Raw genomic sequence first — 15871 nt, forward strand, 5'->3', positions numbered from 1 at the left:
ATCGGCGGGGGTCAGACACCCAGGACCCCCGCCAATTAGCTGTTAGAAGAGGGTAGGTGCTTCCTGAGCGCTGCTGTGACATCACTGTCAATGGGGCTGAGCTGCAATACCAAGCACGACCACTATACTATGTATGGCGCTGTGCTTGGTAAGCGCCCAGAAGGACAACGTGCTCCAGAAACAGCTGATCAGCGGGGATGCCAGGACTCATCAATAGGTCATCAATATTATTTCCCAAATAACCCCTTTAATGAAAGCAGAATTGCACGCCACCATCACTCCCCCCAGGGTCGCTGCAGGTGCATATGACTGTAGGACTCGCGTTCATTTTGAACCTTTGTGTGAGGATATTTATGTTTTTTGCTCCAGTAATAGGCATTTCCAATAGGAAGCCGCTGCACATCCCGGAGGAGAGGCGCCCGCGCAGCAGTGTTCGGCCCTGAAAGCTTCTTTAATTAAGTCACCGAGCTAAGACGAGAGCGGGGACGTGTTGTTGTTGCTGCGCTGTCCACCCGTGCAGAGCCTTCTAATTCCGGCTGCCCTCTCCGTGTCAGTGTCATCTAAGATAAACAAGCTTCCCCCGGCAGCGCCTTTACCCTTAAGGCTTTGCGGTTGTTATCGGCCTTCATCACGGCTGAAATGTGGAATTAGCGAGATATTTTTCCATGCTGCAGAACATGTCTGTGTCATTGTTTTGCGCAAACGTGACACTTCCTCGCGTTGCGGGGGCCAGTAAACGGATGGAGGTAGCGTCTGCCATTCCCCGGGGAAAATGTCATAAATCATGTACAGCAGAAATATTTCGAGGGGAGTTTGGATTTTGCATTTCATTTTTGTCAATGTTACTTTTCAGAAAATAACACCTCCGGTGATTAATTGTAATATTTAGCAGGCGCTTCTGGCGGGGAGCGGGTGCAATGTTCTGGGTGGGAGACGACTGTGAAACGGTTCAAACACGAGAACCAGAAAAGGAAACGAGACAATTCTGTTCCTACGGCTTCAGTCAGAGGCCGGCCGCGCTATGGGTCCGTCCTGTATGGATCCATAATATGGCGCCCAGGTGCATTGCTGGCGTAATATGGCGCCCATATGCATCGCTGACGTATGATGCGGTGGAGAGCTTATAGGGCATTATACAGAAACATAGCCGCCATACCCTATAAAGGGACGGTGCAGTCTGCGCTGGGGGTATATGGGTATAGGGATGGTGGACACTGTAGCTGGGTGCATCGAGTGCTATAGTGCTCCAACCACAGGAGACCTGCCCAGTCTACTCAAGTGAATCCGGGTGAGACACAACACCAGAAACAGCCTTTGGACAATACTGATGCTTTTTTTTTTTTTTTTTTTTTTTTTTTTTTTGGGGGGGGGGGGGGGGGGGGAGGGGGCGGGGAGAGGAGTGCATGGTGCTGACCCTTTTTATAACTTCAGACAAATCCATGACCTATCCTCTGTAGCAGTAGCGCCACAGCCATTCTCAGCTCACCAAGCTCAGCGCCGTACTTTGCATAGTGGCTGTGCTTGGTATCGCAGCTCAATCCCATTCAGTTCAATGGGGCTGAGCTGCATCTAGGCCATATGACTGATAAACATGATGTCACCTGACCTAAGAAAAGATGGAGAAGGAAGCCTCTCAAACAGCTGACCGGCGGGTGTCGGACCCCTACCGATCAGATACTGATGACCTATCACGTCCCGTCCACAACATATCACTGCTGCAGCCAATCAGTGGTCACAGCAGTCACGTCCCGTACACACCACATCACTGCTGCAGCCAATCAGTGGTCACAGCAGCCACGTCCCGTACAAACCACATCATTGCTGCAGCCAATCAGTGGTCACAGCAGCCACGTCCCGTACAAACCACATCATTGCTGCAGCCAATCAGTGGTCACAGCAGCCACGTCCCGTACAAACCACATCACTGCTGCAGTCAATCAGTGGTCACAGCAGTCACGTCTCGTATACACATCACTGCTGCAGCCAATCAGTGGTCACAGCAGTCACGTCCCGTATACACCACATCACTGCTGCAGCCAATCAGTGGTCACAGCAGTCACGTCCCGTACACACCATATCACTGCTGCAGCCAATCAGTGGTCACAGCAGTCACGTCCCGTATACACCACATCACTGCTGCAGCCAATCAGTGGTCACAGCAGTCACGTCCCATATACACCACATCACTGCTGCAGCCAATCAGTGGTCACAGCAGTCACGTCCCATATACACCACATCACTGCTGCAGCCAATCAGTGATCACAGAAGTCAAGTCCCATATACTCCTGAGGCCAGTGACTGGCTGCACAGTAACCTGGTGTGTACGGGGCGTCACAGCTGCAGCCAGGAAGATGATGTCAGTGCTGCAGGACCAAAGCGTAACTGTGAAAATAGTTTTATTGAACTCTGACAACCCCTTTAAAAATAGTTTTGATATATTTCGATATTCAGGAAGGACAAGTAGACTTATAAATGCAAGACGACATTCAGACTTTGATAATTAAAAGCCACTTTGCAATGCTCTTTGAGCACCTCGATTCCACATCTCGGCTGACTTTCAATGCCTTCTATGACTCTGGGCACAGCGGAGAGAGGCCAGTCATTATCCCCCAGTGGCACCAGTCCAGCACTGGTAGGAGTTCCAGGAACCCTCTCAGGCAGGAAGAGCGAGCGGCTGCCTCCGAGCGTCATTGGCTCGCTGGCAGATGACACATTCACATGTAAATGTTTTCAACTTTGCTTAGTCACAGAGAGGAAAATGTTCTACCACCCTTCACTAAAAGGAAAACTGAGGGTACAGCTAAACAACGCTTGTGTAAGATTGGGAATTTTCCTTTTGCGAATTGAAAAACATAAAAAAATATAAACTCAAGAATTATAAATAAAACTAAGGAAGATTTCCTTCTTCATACAAGAAAAAAAAGAAAAAAAAAGGAGAGCCTGGCCGGACGTGGTAGAGACGTTTGGTCGACCCGCTCCTGGTCACGGAGTACTTTATTGGTGTACATTTGCTTCTTTTCATTACGGCCCATGTCAAAAGATTGTGTCATCGATCGCCCTGGTGGGCAAAGCTCAATACAATGTCCGTACCTGCTTGTAACCTTCTGCTACCAGTGATGGCTTCTGGACGTTCTCCTCCACACACAGACCTGGCCTCAGTGGAGACTTCTAGGCAACACTCCACGGGAAAACAATATGCAAAGAGGTATCTCCCAAGGAAAGAGAACCATCTCGCTATCGCCACCTTGTGGAAGTGGCTCCCTACGAGTCAAAATCCGACTTTTAACAAGCCTTGAGACATGACAAGGGAAGATATCCATCCGTAGACGGCTGTTTCGTGGTGCTTGCCTCTCATCAGTACAGAGTAGGATGCCGGCTGCTGGGTTCGATGACTTGGATGCAGCTTAGGCAGGGTACTGGCTCTCCTTAAAGACTTACTGGAAGTCCTTCTCCACTGTGATGCGATGGGTTGACTCCCTACAGACAGGTGGATATTGGCTGATCCCTTCACCTTTCAGCCTCAACCTATCCTATATACTACTGGAGGCCTCCTAAATGGCCCAGTAGTACTCACTGTCCCAAGGAACCCCTAGCTGGTCACGGCTTGGCTCTCCTCAAATGGCCAACCAAGGTGATGTCCCTCTATACAGAGTAATCACTCTGGTAGACCAGTTCCAGTTTCTCCACCAGTCCTACAGTTGCCTGATCTGCTGTTTCCTTTCCCAGTTCCTCGGGTTGCATACCCTGAAGGTGTTTCATCTGGCTCTCCCTCGTTTGCTTCACAATTGGGCCCATGACAGTCCCATACCTCCACCATCATGGCTTAAAAGGATTTATGACGACACTCTCCTGCATTGGGGGTGTGACCCATCCTTTAAAGACTGTGGAAACTCATTTTGGCTTAAAAACCTCTTGGTTTGGGTCTTTCAATTTTCAACAGTTTTATTTCTCTAGAGACTTCAGTTTCAGGACATCTGCAGACTACTGCATTCGGACTTACGGTGAATAGGGATAGGGGTTGTAAAATGTTAGCATAGCAAAACTTGGTAGGGGCCCCCACTTTACCATGAACACTTCCATCAGCAAGTTCAGAAAAACCCATGATTGCTCTACCTACAGCAAAGGGGTAAGGCCCACAATGACGTCATGGTACAGGAATCACGTACAAAATTATGTCACCATAGAGAAATAAGGTACACAGTCACAGTGCAGGGATAAAGCTCACAGTGATGTCGCAGTGCAGGGATAAACCTCACAGTGATGTCACAGTGCAGGGATAACGCTCACAGTGATGTCACAGTGCAGGGATAAAGCTCACAGTGATGTCACAGTGCAGGGATAAAGCTCACAGTGATGTCACAGTGCAGGGATAAAGCTCACAGTGATGTCACAGTGCAGGGATAAAGCTCACAGTGATGTCACAGTGCAGGGATAAACCTCACAGTGATGTCACAGTGCAGGGATAACGCTCACAGTGATGTCACAGTGCAGGGATAAAGCTCACAGTGATGTCACAGTGCAGGGATAAAGCTCACAGTGATGTCACAGTGCAGGGATAAAGCTCACAGTGATGTCACAGTGCAGAGATAACGCTCACAGTGATGTCACAGTGCAGGGATAAAGCTCACAGTGATGTCACAGTGCAGGGATAACGCTCACAGTGATGTCACAGTGCAGGGATAAAGCTCACAGTGATGTCACAGTGCAGGGATAAAGCTCACAGTGATGTCACAGTGCAGGGATAAAGCTCACAGTGATGTCACAGTGCAGAGATAACGCTCACAGTGATGTCACAGTGCAGGGATAAAGCTCACAGTGATGTCACAATGCAGGGATAAAGCTCACAGTGATGCCACAGTGCAGGGATAAAGCTCACAGTGATGTCACAGTGCAGGGATAAAGCTCACAGTGATGTCACAGTGCAGGGATAAAGCTCACAGTGATGTTACAATATTGGCAAAATGCACACAGTGATGTCATAATATAGATAGTGCAAGAATTTACATAGCGATGTCAAATGGGTATAAAGCACACCACGTTGCCTAGCACAAAAATAACATAAAAATGACACCATGTACCTGTTTTCTAAAAAACAAAAACAATGATGCCAAATGTAGGTATAATGCACAACACAGGAATAATAAAGCACATATGACACAAATCAGCAGAGGTAACCATGGGGCCACATTCAGTTTTTTATTCCACCTTACATACAATTTGTTACTAACGGCACCAAATGTTTGAGTTGATTTGGGCCCCCTTAGGGTTTGGCCCCATAGCAGCTGCCATGATAGTCACGCCCATGGTCGGGAAGCTGCTCTGACGGCTTGGTCTGTAGCCCTTATCTCACCTTTCCTGACAGCTCAGTTTCATAAGAACTTAAATATAATGAGTATTTATGAGCTGTCAGGAGTTCAGAGATAAGGGGTACAGATCAAGCCTTCAGAGCAGTTCCCTGACGGATTCACTCTTAAAGGGGATGTCCGCTTTGTACTATTGTTAACCTATCCCCAGAATAGGTCATCAATATCATATCGGCAGGGGGCTGACACCTGGGACCCCCGTCGATCAGCTGTTTGAAGAGAAGGCAGCACTAATATGAGCACTGCCTTCTTTGCTCTGTTTACCTGCTCGCCACAGCAATTGCAGTGATGTGCAGGTATAATTACAAGTATGGCGTCCCCATTCACTTCTATGGGAGGGCTCCTTCTTTTCAAGTGAAGGGGACGGAGCTGTCCCATAGAAGTGAATGGGGACGCCATACTTGTAATTCCACCTGCTCACCACTGCAATGTAGTGGCTATCCAAATGGACCACCAGAACGCGGTGTATGTACCCTATCACGCGATAGAATATGGACTGACGAATATACGGACGAACCAATGATCAATACTGGCGAATCAACACTTGTCACGGAGGTCAGAAATCCCGCTGATACCACCGCACAGCCTTCCATACTTTGATCAGAGTGTGCTGTAGGATCCCTCCGAAACACGCTGTCCCCACATAATGACTAAATCTCTGCGGACAGATAACTCAATCACCGGTATAAGACACACTAGTCATCCCGGATAAAGGACTCTTCAGTGTGAGGCTAGCCCTCGCTAAAATGACTACAGTACTCTGACTGTGTTACTCGCCGGGTCATGCTAGGGCAGGGTGAATAATGATGCATTTACAGACGTGCCGATAGACGTCACGAGGTCTCGAGTGCAGGAGAGACTTGAAATTGTTGATACAGATGTATTTTACGACCTGCGGAGATGTCCGTGATGTGTAATTCAATCACGTTATGTCTCAAAGTAAATGGTCATTTTCAGAAGAGCAACAAATCATTTCACTTCCTGAAGACGAGTGACACAGGAGAAAAGATACTCCAAGGGGCGTAATAGTCGCAGTTACTTCAGGATAGGTTCACTTTTGATTATGAAACCATAGGATGGGCACAAATGAGTCCACTAAATGTTCCACAATAAAGTATATGCCCTGCCCGATAGGTAGTCAGCTGTAAAAGGGTTAATCCGATGCATTTCTAATGGTGGCCTTGGTGCTTCGAAAATAATCCTTTATATCCACCTTGTGCTGTTGGTGCTGTTTATGATGTTGTTTGATACTACTACTGTTTGATGCTGCACAGGGCCCTATGGGAAAGGGGACCACCATCATAAAGAGGGTCCTACTAGGTTGAATATAAAAGACTGCGCTGACTTATTACTTCTGTCTTGAATGTGGTGTTGCACGAGTCGGCCAGGGCGACAAAGTCCTGGGTGACCAGCACTGATTTTATGGAGTCTGCAAGTGGTTCTGGACCCGTTCTAGTGTGTTCGTCAGTACCTGAAGCTCCTAATGGAAAAGAGGCCAGAGACTGTATTATACCAAGCTGCTGTGGTCCTGAGTTTACTTGCTACCGCAAGTTGCCCAGTGAGCTTATTTACGACTGCAACCACCAAGGTGTGTGCCCGCCAGAGAACTGTATCCATTTAGCCTTCGCCCTATAAAAGACTGCAACCACCAAGATGTGTGCCTGCTAGAGAACTGTAACCATTTAGCCCTCATCCCATAAAAGACTGTAACCACCAAGATGTGTGCCTGCTAGAGAACTGTAACCATTTAGCCCTCATCCCATAAAAGACTGTAACCACCAAGATGTGTGCCTGCTAGAGAACTGTAACCATTTAGCCCTCATCCCATAAAAGACTGTAACCACCAAGATGTGTGCCTGCTAGAGAACTGTAACCATTTAGCCCTCATCCCATAAAAGACTGTAACCACCAAGATGTGTGCCTGCTAGAGAACTGTAACCATTTAGCCCTCATCCCATAAAAGACTGTAACCACCAAGCTGTGTGCCTGCCAGGGAACTGTAACCATTTAGCCATGTGCTATGCTACTTGAACTGCTAAGCCCTCTGCACATAAAAGACTGGAGTCAGCAACCTGTGTGCCCACCTGAGAACTATAACCATTAAGCTGTGTGCCATTCTACTGAAACTGTGAAGCCATCAGCCCATAAAAAAGTGAAACCACCAAGTTGCATGCCTGCCAGGGAACTGTAACAATTAAGCCATGTGCCACTCTACTGAAACTGCAAAGCCCTCTGCCCATAAAAGACCGTAACCACCAAGCTGCGTGTCTGATAAAGAACTGTAACCATTAAGCTTTGTGCCATTCTGCTGAAACTGCTAAGCCCACGGTGCCTAAAAAACTGTAAACACTAAGCTGTCTGCCTGCCAAAGAACTGTAACCATTAAAGGGACACTGACAGGCCCTATAAACATATTTAGTTATTCCTATACAGTCATAGGTCTATTAAAGTGTATTCCAATGATATAAGAGTACCCACTGTCCGCATTGTAAACCATGTAAAAACAACTTTATATTCATCTGTCAATCACATTCCTTTGTGCCCATGGGGCGGTTTTACTCCTACCTTCGTGCCCAGCCACGCCCCAACTGTCGATTCCTACCGCCGCCCAGCTCATTATTATTCACTGCGCTGGGCGGCTCTTACATTCCCTGATCCTGTCAGATCCTGCGCATGCCTGATCAAGACTTATGGGCATCGGCCTTAATCGGACCATCTGCGCATGCGCCGGATACCTGTATCCGGCACCCTCACAAGCCGGACCATCTTCTGCAGCGCCTGCGCCGGAAAAGAAACTCAGTGAGGGCGGAGAGAAGAGTAAAAGCCGCCCAGCGCAGTGAATAATAATGAGCTGGGCGGTGGTAGGAAACGACAGTTGGGGCGCGGCTGGGCACAAAGGTAGGAGAAAAACTGCCCCTTGGGAATAAAGGAAAGTGATTGACAGATGAATATAAAGTTGTTTTTACATGGTTTACAATGCGGACAGGGGGTACTCTTATATCATTGGAATACACTTTAATAGACCTATGACTGCATAGGAATAACTAAATATGTTTATAGGGCCTGTCAGTGTCCCTTTAGGCTGTGTGCCATTCTGCTGAAACTGCTAAGACCACGATGCCTAAAAAACTGTAACCACCAAGCTGCGTGCCTGCCAGAGAACTGTAACCATTAAGCTGTGTGCCATTCTGCTGAAACTGCCAAGACCACGGTGCCTAAAAAACTGTAACCACCAAGCTGTGTGCCTGCCAGAGAACTGTAACCATTAAGCTGTGTCCCATTCTACTGAAACTGCCAAGCCCTCTGCCCATAAAAGACTGTAACCACCAAGCATTATTTGTTACCACCAAGCTGTGCAACCATTTGTGACTGTAACCCCTGGAGTAAAATTCAGTTTCATTTGAACTCTGCTTTGTCTGCCTCAACTGCTGCGCCATCATTAGGTGGAGTACTGCGCAAGTATGGCGAACCCCCCCCCCCCCAAAAAAAAATTACCCTCTCACAGGCCCTCTGAGGTCTATGTCCGCCCCTGTGACCACATAATGAAAACCTCCAAACAAGAAAACTCACTTCATTACAGCGATTCTTGTCGTGTTTGGAAGTCAGACCTGATCTTTTTGACCTGATGATCTTCTCCCACCAAAGAAGCTCTGGAGTTCAAATGCCCCATATTCCAGCCCTAAAGTGCGACACGGGGGTTTATTGCACTTACCTGCACCTGAAATCACAAATGTCCTGGCATGTACTATAATCTGCTGACATACAGAATTACACGGTAGAGATAGATGAATAGAAGAAACCGCGTAAAACCACAGAGCAAAAACATAAAACAATCGTTTTACCCCCGGAAGGAGTTTACCTTTTTCCCCAGCCATGTCTATGCAGAACTCTCATCCAGAGCTCGCCTGTAATAAGGGATCGCTTCCCTTCTCAGACTAGATAAACACTCCGCTCCGAGAACACGCTGTGCTTGTGTTTAAGCTAATCAATGAGGTCATTATAAGGTGTACGAGGCAAACAACCCGGCGCCATTAACACATTATTCACACTGCATACACATGCAGGTGGCGGTGCGCTGTAATGCCAGGACGGACCGCGGCTGCGGTGACTACGTAAAAACGCCTATATCAGCATGATCCGTTATAAAGCAGAACTAATAGGTGGCATTGTGCCAAGGAAACCACCCAAAGTGCCGATTAGAGGGCACCACCCCTCAGGCCTCCATACACATTAGACTACTGTTTTCATCGTAACGTGTATGGGGAGCTTCCGGCTCACGCGTCAGGGGCCGGGAAGGATCGGGCATGTTGTTCCACCAGGAGATGATCTGCAGCTTTTCTTTCTCTTCCTATTGAAAACGCATACACACTTGGCCGAGCATGCATGTGTGTGGGGGAGACGGGGAGATCGCAGTCAGCTATTGAAAACGTCTGTGCAACTTTTTTTCGTTCCTGTTCTCCTTGACTCCTTCTGGGGTTGCCCCATATGGACAACCATTACTCCAAACGAGGACCTAGCCAGACGAGCAGCCGATCGACGCAAATCCAGTAAATAAATCCCCCCGGAGATCAAAATTAAAAGTGACCACTAAAGGAGAAAAAGTACCCGTCAACATAACTAATTGTAGAATACCAACTCTGCATTGTGTTATTCCTACTAGAAATTTATGAACAGCTGGGGGGGGCGAGGCATTGCCCAATCGGTGCTGACAGTACTGGTTGGTGTGGGGACACACCACCCCTTTCAGTCCTTGGATTTATTCATATATTTTTAGGATGAATAACAGAGGAATGACACAATGCAAAGTTATAGGAGGAGATTCTCCAGAATTGTTATTTCCATGGGGGGGGGGGGGGGATGCAAGTGATTACTAGGACAGAGAAGTCAGGATGCACGTACAAAAAAAGGAAAGGAAATCTAAAAGAATAAGAACCCAGATGAAGAAGAGATATGTAATGTATCATCAAGAGAGGAGCCTGGAGACTGTACTGCCTGAGGTGGTGGGCTGATGATTCTAGGTCAGCGTCTCCCCAAAGCAATCTGCAGTCACTGTCTCCAAAGGGAGGAACGGATATTAATGAGAAAAACTTCTCCATCTTGTCCTTTAACATCTTTACATGTCGCAGCTTCTCTTATCACCGCTCTCCTAACTTGTCGTAAGATGCTGAGCAAGACCTGAACACTTTCTAACCTGACTGAATTTGCAATTGCGGAGATTACTTTACTTATATTGTAAGCATCTGTGTTATACTCCAGAGCTGCGCTCACCATTCTGCTGGGTGCTGTTGGAAAGCCTTTTAATTTGTTGTCAGGCACAGACCTAGCAGCTTATCCGAGATGTACGCTGCCTGGTATATAGACTGATATTTCCTAGAATGCAAATGACCAGAATAAATTCTGGGTGGACATGGGAGCGGTGAAGAGACTGTAAAATATCAGAATTATGAATGCAGCTCTGGGCTGAACTCTAAAGTGTACCTGTACTTAAAAAAACAAACAAAAAAGCTTTGATATCTCATAGTCAGTGCTGAGACCACTGCCAATCGCTAAAACAACGAGAAGGAGCTGTGCATCAGGGTCATTCTTAGGACACGAATGTCCACGCTGGGCGCATGCGCTGCAGATTCTCCACCTCCATAACTGTGCCTCAGGGCCAGTCTTAGGGCATGAATATCCACGCTGGGCGCACGCGCTGCAGATTCTCCACCTCAATAACTGTGCCTCAGGGCACGTATAGCCATGCTGGGCGCACACCCTACAGATTCTACACCTCAGAAATTGCAGGCGGAAAATCTGCAGTGTTTTACAGCAGCAGTAAAGTGCCTGCCATTTAAACAATTATCATACATACGCTGCGTAACAAATTTGCATAAAAAATTAATCTGCGGTGTAAATACGCGGTATGTCAATTTATGCTGCGGATTTCACCCCTTGCAATGCCAAATACTCCCCTTAGACAGGATCGACTAGGTGGGATACCCCTTTAAAGCAAGCCGTCCGGCTGCCAGTTCAGTTAGGAGTCAGATTTTTTATTTATTTCTTTTTTTGACAAAGATCTCAATAATCGAAAAAGTGGAAAAGACACAACGTAAAGAAGCCCGAGAGCAAGAACAGATAATCCGGATGAGGGAAGGCGCAGAACGCCCTCATGAATAATTCACTGCGCGGCTTCTATATGCCGAGTGCTGTCCTGATATTTACATTAGATGAATATGCTTTGCATTATTTAGCATTGTGTTTGTACTTTTCTTACGGCTTAATGTACGGAGCAGTTTGCTTCTGACCAGAAAACTAAACGTGTCCGACACAAAGCGTTGGCTTATTAACATCTCCTTACATGAGCGACTTGTTGATGGTGAGGGTTAGTATCACGGAGGCCGCCATGATGGAAATGGATCCTTCCTTTCAGCAAATTTGTGAGAGAGACAAATTGGGATGGCGATTTCCAAAACCGTGCAACAGCCTGTACTCCGCTTTTCGCCTGCAGACTGCTCGGATATCTATAGCTTGCTGACGGGGAATAGTTCTGGCAGCTAATGGAATGGACTCCATCGTTTCCACCTCATTACGGGATATCCTAACAATTCATAAAGTAATGGTCCTTGTACGAGCGCCGATCGATAGAACAAGCGCTGATACAGCAACGCCGATCGGTACTTGTTTAAAGGGCCCAATGCGAACAAGACAGTTTGGACGTCCATACGAGTCTGCATAATGTTGACAGCGGACCCCATTTACGCGAGGAGGTGTGCTGCCGACAACCACGATTTGTGAAAGATCTGACGAGTCAGCGAACAAACGTTTCCTCGTTTTCTGGCTGATCGCTGCCATGTTTACCCAAGCCAGTGATCGGAATCCAGGTCTCTTATGAATGGCCATTTGGCTGATGATTGACCTGTAGTTAATTTGCACTTTGCACGTAGGTCTGAACTTGTGACCACAGATTCCTGTCATGACTTGCCGTGGGAGCAGGCGAGCCATGGCAGACAATCCTCATTATTAGGCCGTATCAATTTTGCGATACACAAACTGCGGATCTGCAAAAAAAACCGGATATCGCCGCGAGCATGCCGCATTTTTTATGAGCCCAAATATTAGAAATGCAAAACGGGCAAGAATAGGACAAGGATGGAGACAGCGCAGGGATGACAACTGCGTGCTGTCCGCATTTTCTGCAGTCCCATAGAAATGAATGCAAAAAAATAATAAATGCATTGTGCGTGAGATCTTAGGGTACATTCACACTTGCGTTAGAGGATTCCGGAACTGCCTGCCGGATCCGGAAATGCATATACAAACGGATAGCCTTTTAGAAGCTTTGTCTCACTCAGACAACACCCTTTTATGCGCCCGATATCTGGATATTGTAGAGGGCACTGTCATATGGCATATTTTACTGTTTTAGGGCCCTACTGTGCCGGTATATATGTCTTTTCCTTCAGCGGCATGCTCTCTAGGGAGAGGATCTTCTCAATACAGCGCCATAGTGAGGCAGGCAGCGAGTACAGCATATAACACGGGACAGGGCTGAAAGCTGCTGTGAAGAGTGCTGCTCTGGAGGGCTTAAAAGGTATCTGTAAACTCTGAAACAACCTCCAAACTCCAGTAAGCGATTAGGTCAGTTTCATCTTCATACTTACCTGAATTTGCACTCTGAGTCCTCTGCATTATGTGCACGAGCTCAGGAGTCCTCTCCATTATGTGCACGAGCTCAGGAGTCCTCTCCATTATGTGCACGAGCTCAGGAGTCCTCTCCATTATGTGCACGAGCTCAGGAGTCCTCTCCATTATGTGCACGAGCTCAGGAGTCCTCTCCATTATGTGCACGAGCTCAGGAGTCCTCTCCATTATGTGCACGAGCTCAGGAGTCCTCTCCATTATGTGCACAAGCTCAGGAGTCCTCTCCATTATGTGCACAAGCTCAGGAGTCCTCTCCATTATGTGCACAAGCTGAGGAGTCCTCTCCATTATGTGCACAAGCTCAGGAGTCCTCTCCATTATGTGCACAAGCTCAGGAGTCCTCTCCATTATGTGCACGAGCTCAGGAGTCCTCTCCATTATGTGCACGAGCTCAGGAGTCCTCTCCATTATGTGCACGAGCTCAGGAGTCCTCTCCATTATGTGCACAAGCTCAGGAGTCCTCTCCATTATGTGCACAAGCTCAGGAGTCCTCTGCATTATGTGCACAAGCTCAGGAGTCCTCTCCATTATGTGCACGAGCTCAGGAGTCCTCTCCATTATGTGCACGAGCTCAGGAGTCCTCTCCATTATGTGCACGAGCTCAGGAGTCCTCTGCATTATGTGCACGAGCTCAGGAGTCCTCTCCATTATGTGCACGAGCCCAGGAGTCCTCTCCATTATGTGCACGAGCTCAGGAGTCCTCTCCATTATGTGCACGAGCTCAGGAGTCCTCTCCATTATGTGCACGAGCTCAGGAGTCCTCTCCATTATGTGCACTAGCTCAGGAGTCCTCTCCATTATGTGCACAAGCTCAGGAGTCCTCTCCATTATGTGCACGAAGCTCAGGAGTCCTCTCCATTATGTGCACGAGCTCAGGAGTCCTCTCCATTATGTGCACGAGCTCAGGAGTCCTCTCTATTATGTGCACGAGCTCAGGAGTCCTCTCCATTATGTGCACGAGCTCAGGAGTCCTCTCTATTATGTGCACGAGCTCAGGAGTCCTCTCTATTATGTGCACGAGCTCAGGAGTCCTCTCTATTATGTGCACGAGCTCAGGAGTCCTCTCTATTATGTGCACGAGCTCAGGAGTCCTGCTGGTTTGTCGGACCACCGCACAGATAAAACTACATAACCAGACCCGGCATTACTTACACTATACACCACTTACTCTAGTTTGGGGGGTGTTTCGGAGTTGATCGATGCTGTAACACCAAGTAGTCAGCTTCATCCGTATAAACGCTGCCAGCGTTACCTTCCGGCTACTGACAAAAAGGTGAGAGGAGGCCAAATTTTGCATTCGAAAAGCTGACATCTCTCCAGTTACACCCTAAATATCACCCCATCGTGTCAATATAATTCACTTCTACATTCCTCAGAATACGCCGCAGATTATCTAGTGACTGGCAGAGAAGCTGAATGTCGCGAACCCTCTAAATTCCACCGTGAAGAGGTATTTCCATCTTATAAATCGATGGTGTACTGCGAGCATATGCCATCCCTTTATAACTGCTGGGGGTCCGTCCTCCACCCATCCTGCAACTCTGATTTAGATGATAGGAATACTCCATTAATGGGGTTCTCCAAGACTTTACAACTGGATAGGTCATCAGTATCTGATCAGTGGGGGTCCGACGCTCGGGACCCCCACCGTTCAGCTGTTTGAGACGGTAGCAGCACTTGCAGTAGCACCGCGGCCTTCTCTGAGATTTTTCTAGGCCAGTGACGACATGTTCATCGGTCAAGGAGCAGCTCAGCCCTATAGAAGTGAATGGGGCTGAGCGCGATACCAAACACAGCCACTATACAATGTGCGGCGCTGTGCCTGGTGAGCAGAGAGACGGCCACAGCACAAACAGCTGATCAGCGGGGGTCCCGGGGGTCTCACCCCCACCGATCACATACGGATGACGTATCCAGAGGGTTAGGTCATCGGTTATAAAATCTAGCTGAAAGAAAAACTACCACATAGACAAAAAAGGGGAAACAAAACGCAGCGGTGTACCTTGTGCTTCATAACCTTCACATTGCGAAGCGTCTCCATCATCTACGCTGGAACTGATGCCAAGTGCAGACTGCAGTTGTGTTACATTCATGCGAGCCGTCAGCTCTCCATTTCGGTCACCGATCTTCAACAGCGAACAGAAGAAACCAGTCAAGAAAAGAAAAAAAAAGATATAGAAGAGGTTGAAAGTCAGAAGATGCAAAAGCCTCACGATCATGATTGACTTTCCTCATCTGTGTCCTTCCCCGTAGCAGTCTGTAGTCTGCTGAACAGGCTGTAGGATCCATTTATCTTTATGGGGCTTCCGAAATCTCCGGCAGTCCCATAGAGATGCATGGAGAGCAGTGCACCCTCCATTCCTGCACGGAGGCACAGGACCCCGTTCTTGTGACTGGTGGGAGTTCTGGTGGTTGGATGCCCACTGATCAGTCACTTGTCCCCAATCCTGTGTATAGGATTCATTCGTGTTCAAGTTCAAGGTCTAATTATTTGACGGTCTGAAGGTTGAGAGGAAAACCTCTACAGACAGCTCGAGATTTCCATCGCTGCGCGCCACAAACCCTTCAGTATAATTTAGCTTTTTCTACGGTTACGTTAGACGGGGAAAACACTAAATACTAAGCGCGATTCAAGTGTACGGGAGGGGTTAATTAATTAAGTTGTTAGTCAAACATCATGTTCCCTTCCTGACCATATTCTTTACTGAGAGAATTTGCAAGACTTGAGTAAACAAACAAAAGGAACATCGGATCCTGGCAAACATTACATAACCGGCTCCAAAACTGGTGCGGCTCGCAGCGCGGACTCAGTCTCAGGGGCGGCCATG

General features: G+C 47.7%; 1 protein-coding gene across 2 annotated transcripts in view; it reads right to left on the bottom strand.

Moving 5' to 3' along the window:
• GPSM1 (G protein signaling modulator 1) overlaps positions 1–15871 on the bottom strand; it is a 182483-nt gene that overhangs the window by 82792 nt on the left and 83820 nt on the right. For both annotated transcript variants that reach the window (XM_044306177.1, XM_044306178.1), the window contains one exon: positions 15046–15169. In XM_044306177.1, the coding sequence (XP_044162112.1) occupies positions 15046–15169 (124 nt within the window). The remainder of the gene's footprint in view (positions 1–15045; positions 15170–15871) is intronic.

This window comes from Bufo gargarizans, chromosome 9 (assembly GCF_014858855.1).
Source record: "Bufo gargarizans isolate SCDJY-AF-19 chromosome 9, ASM1485885v1, whole genome shotgun sequence".
Taxonomy (NCBI): Eukaryota; Metazoa; Chordata; class Amphibia; order Anura; family Bufonidae; genus Bufo; species Bufo gargarizans.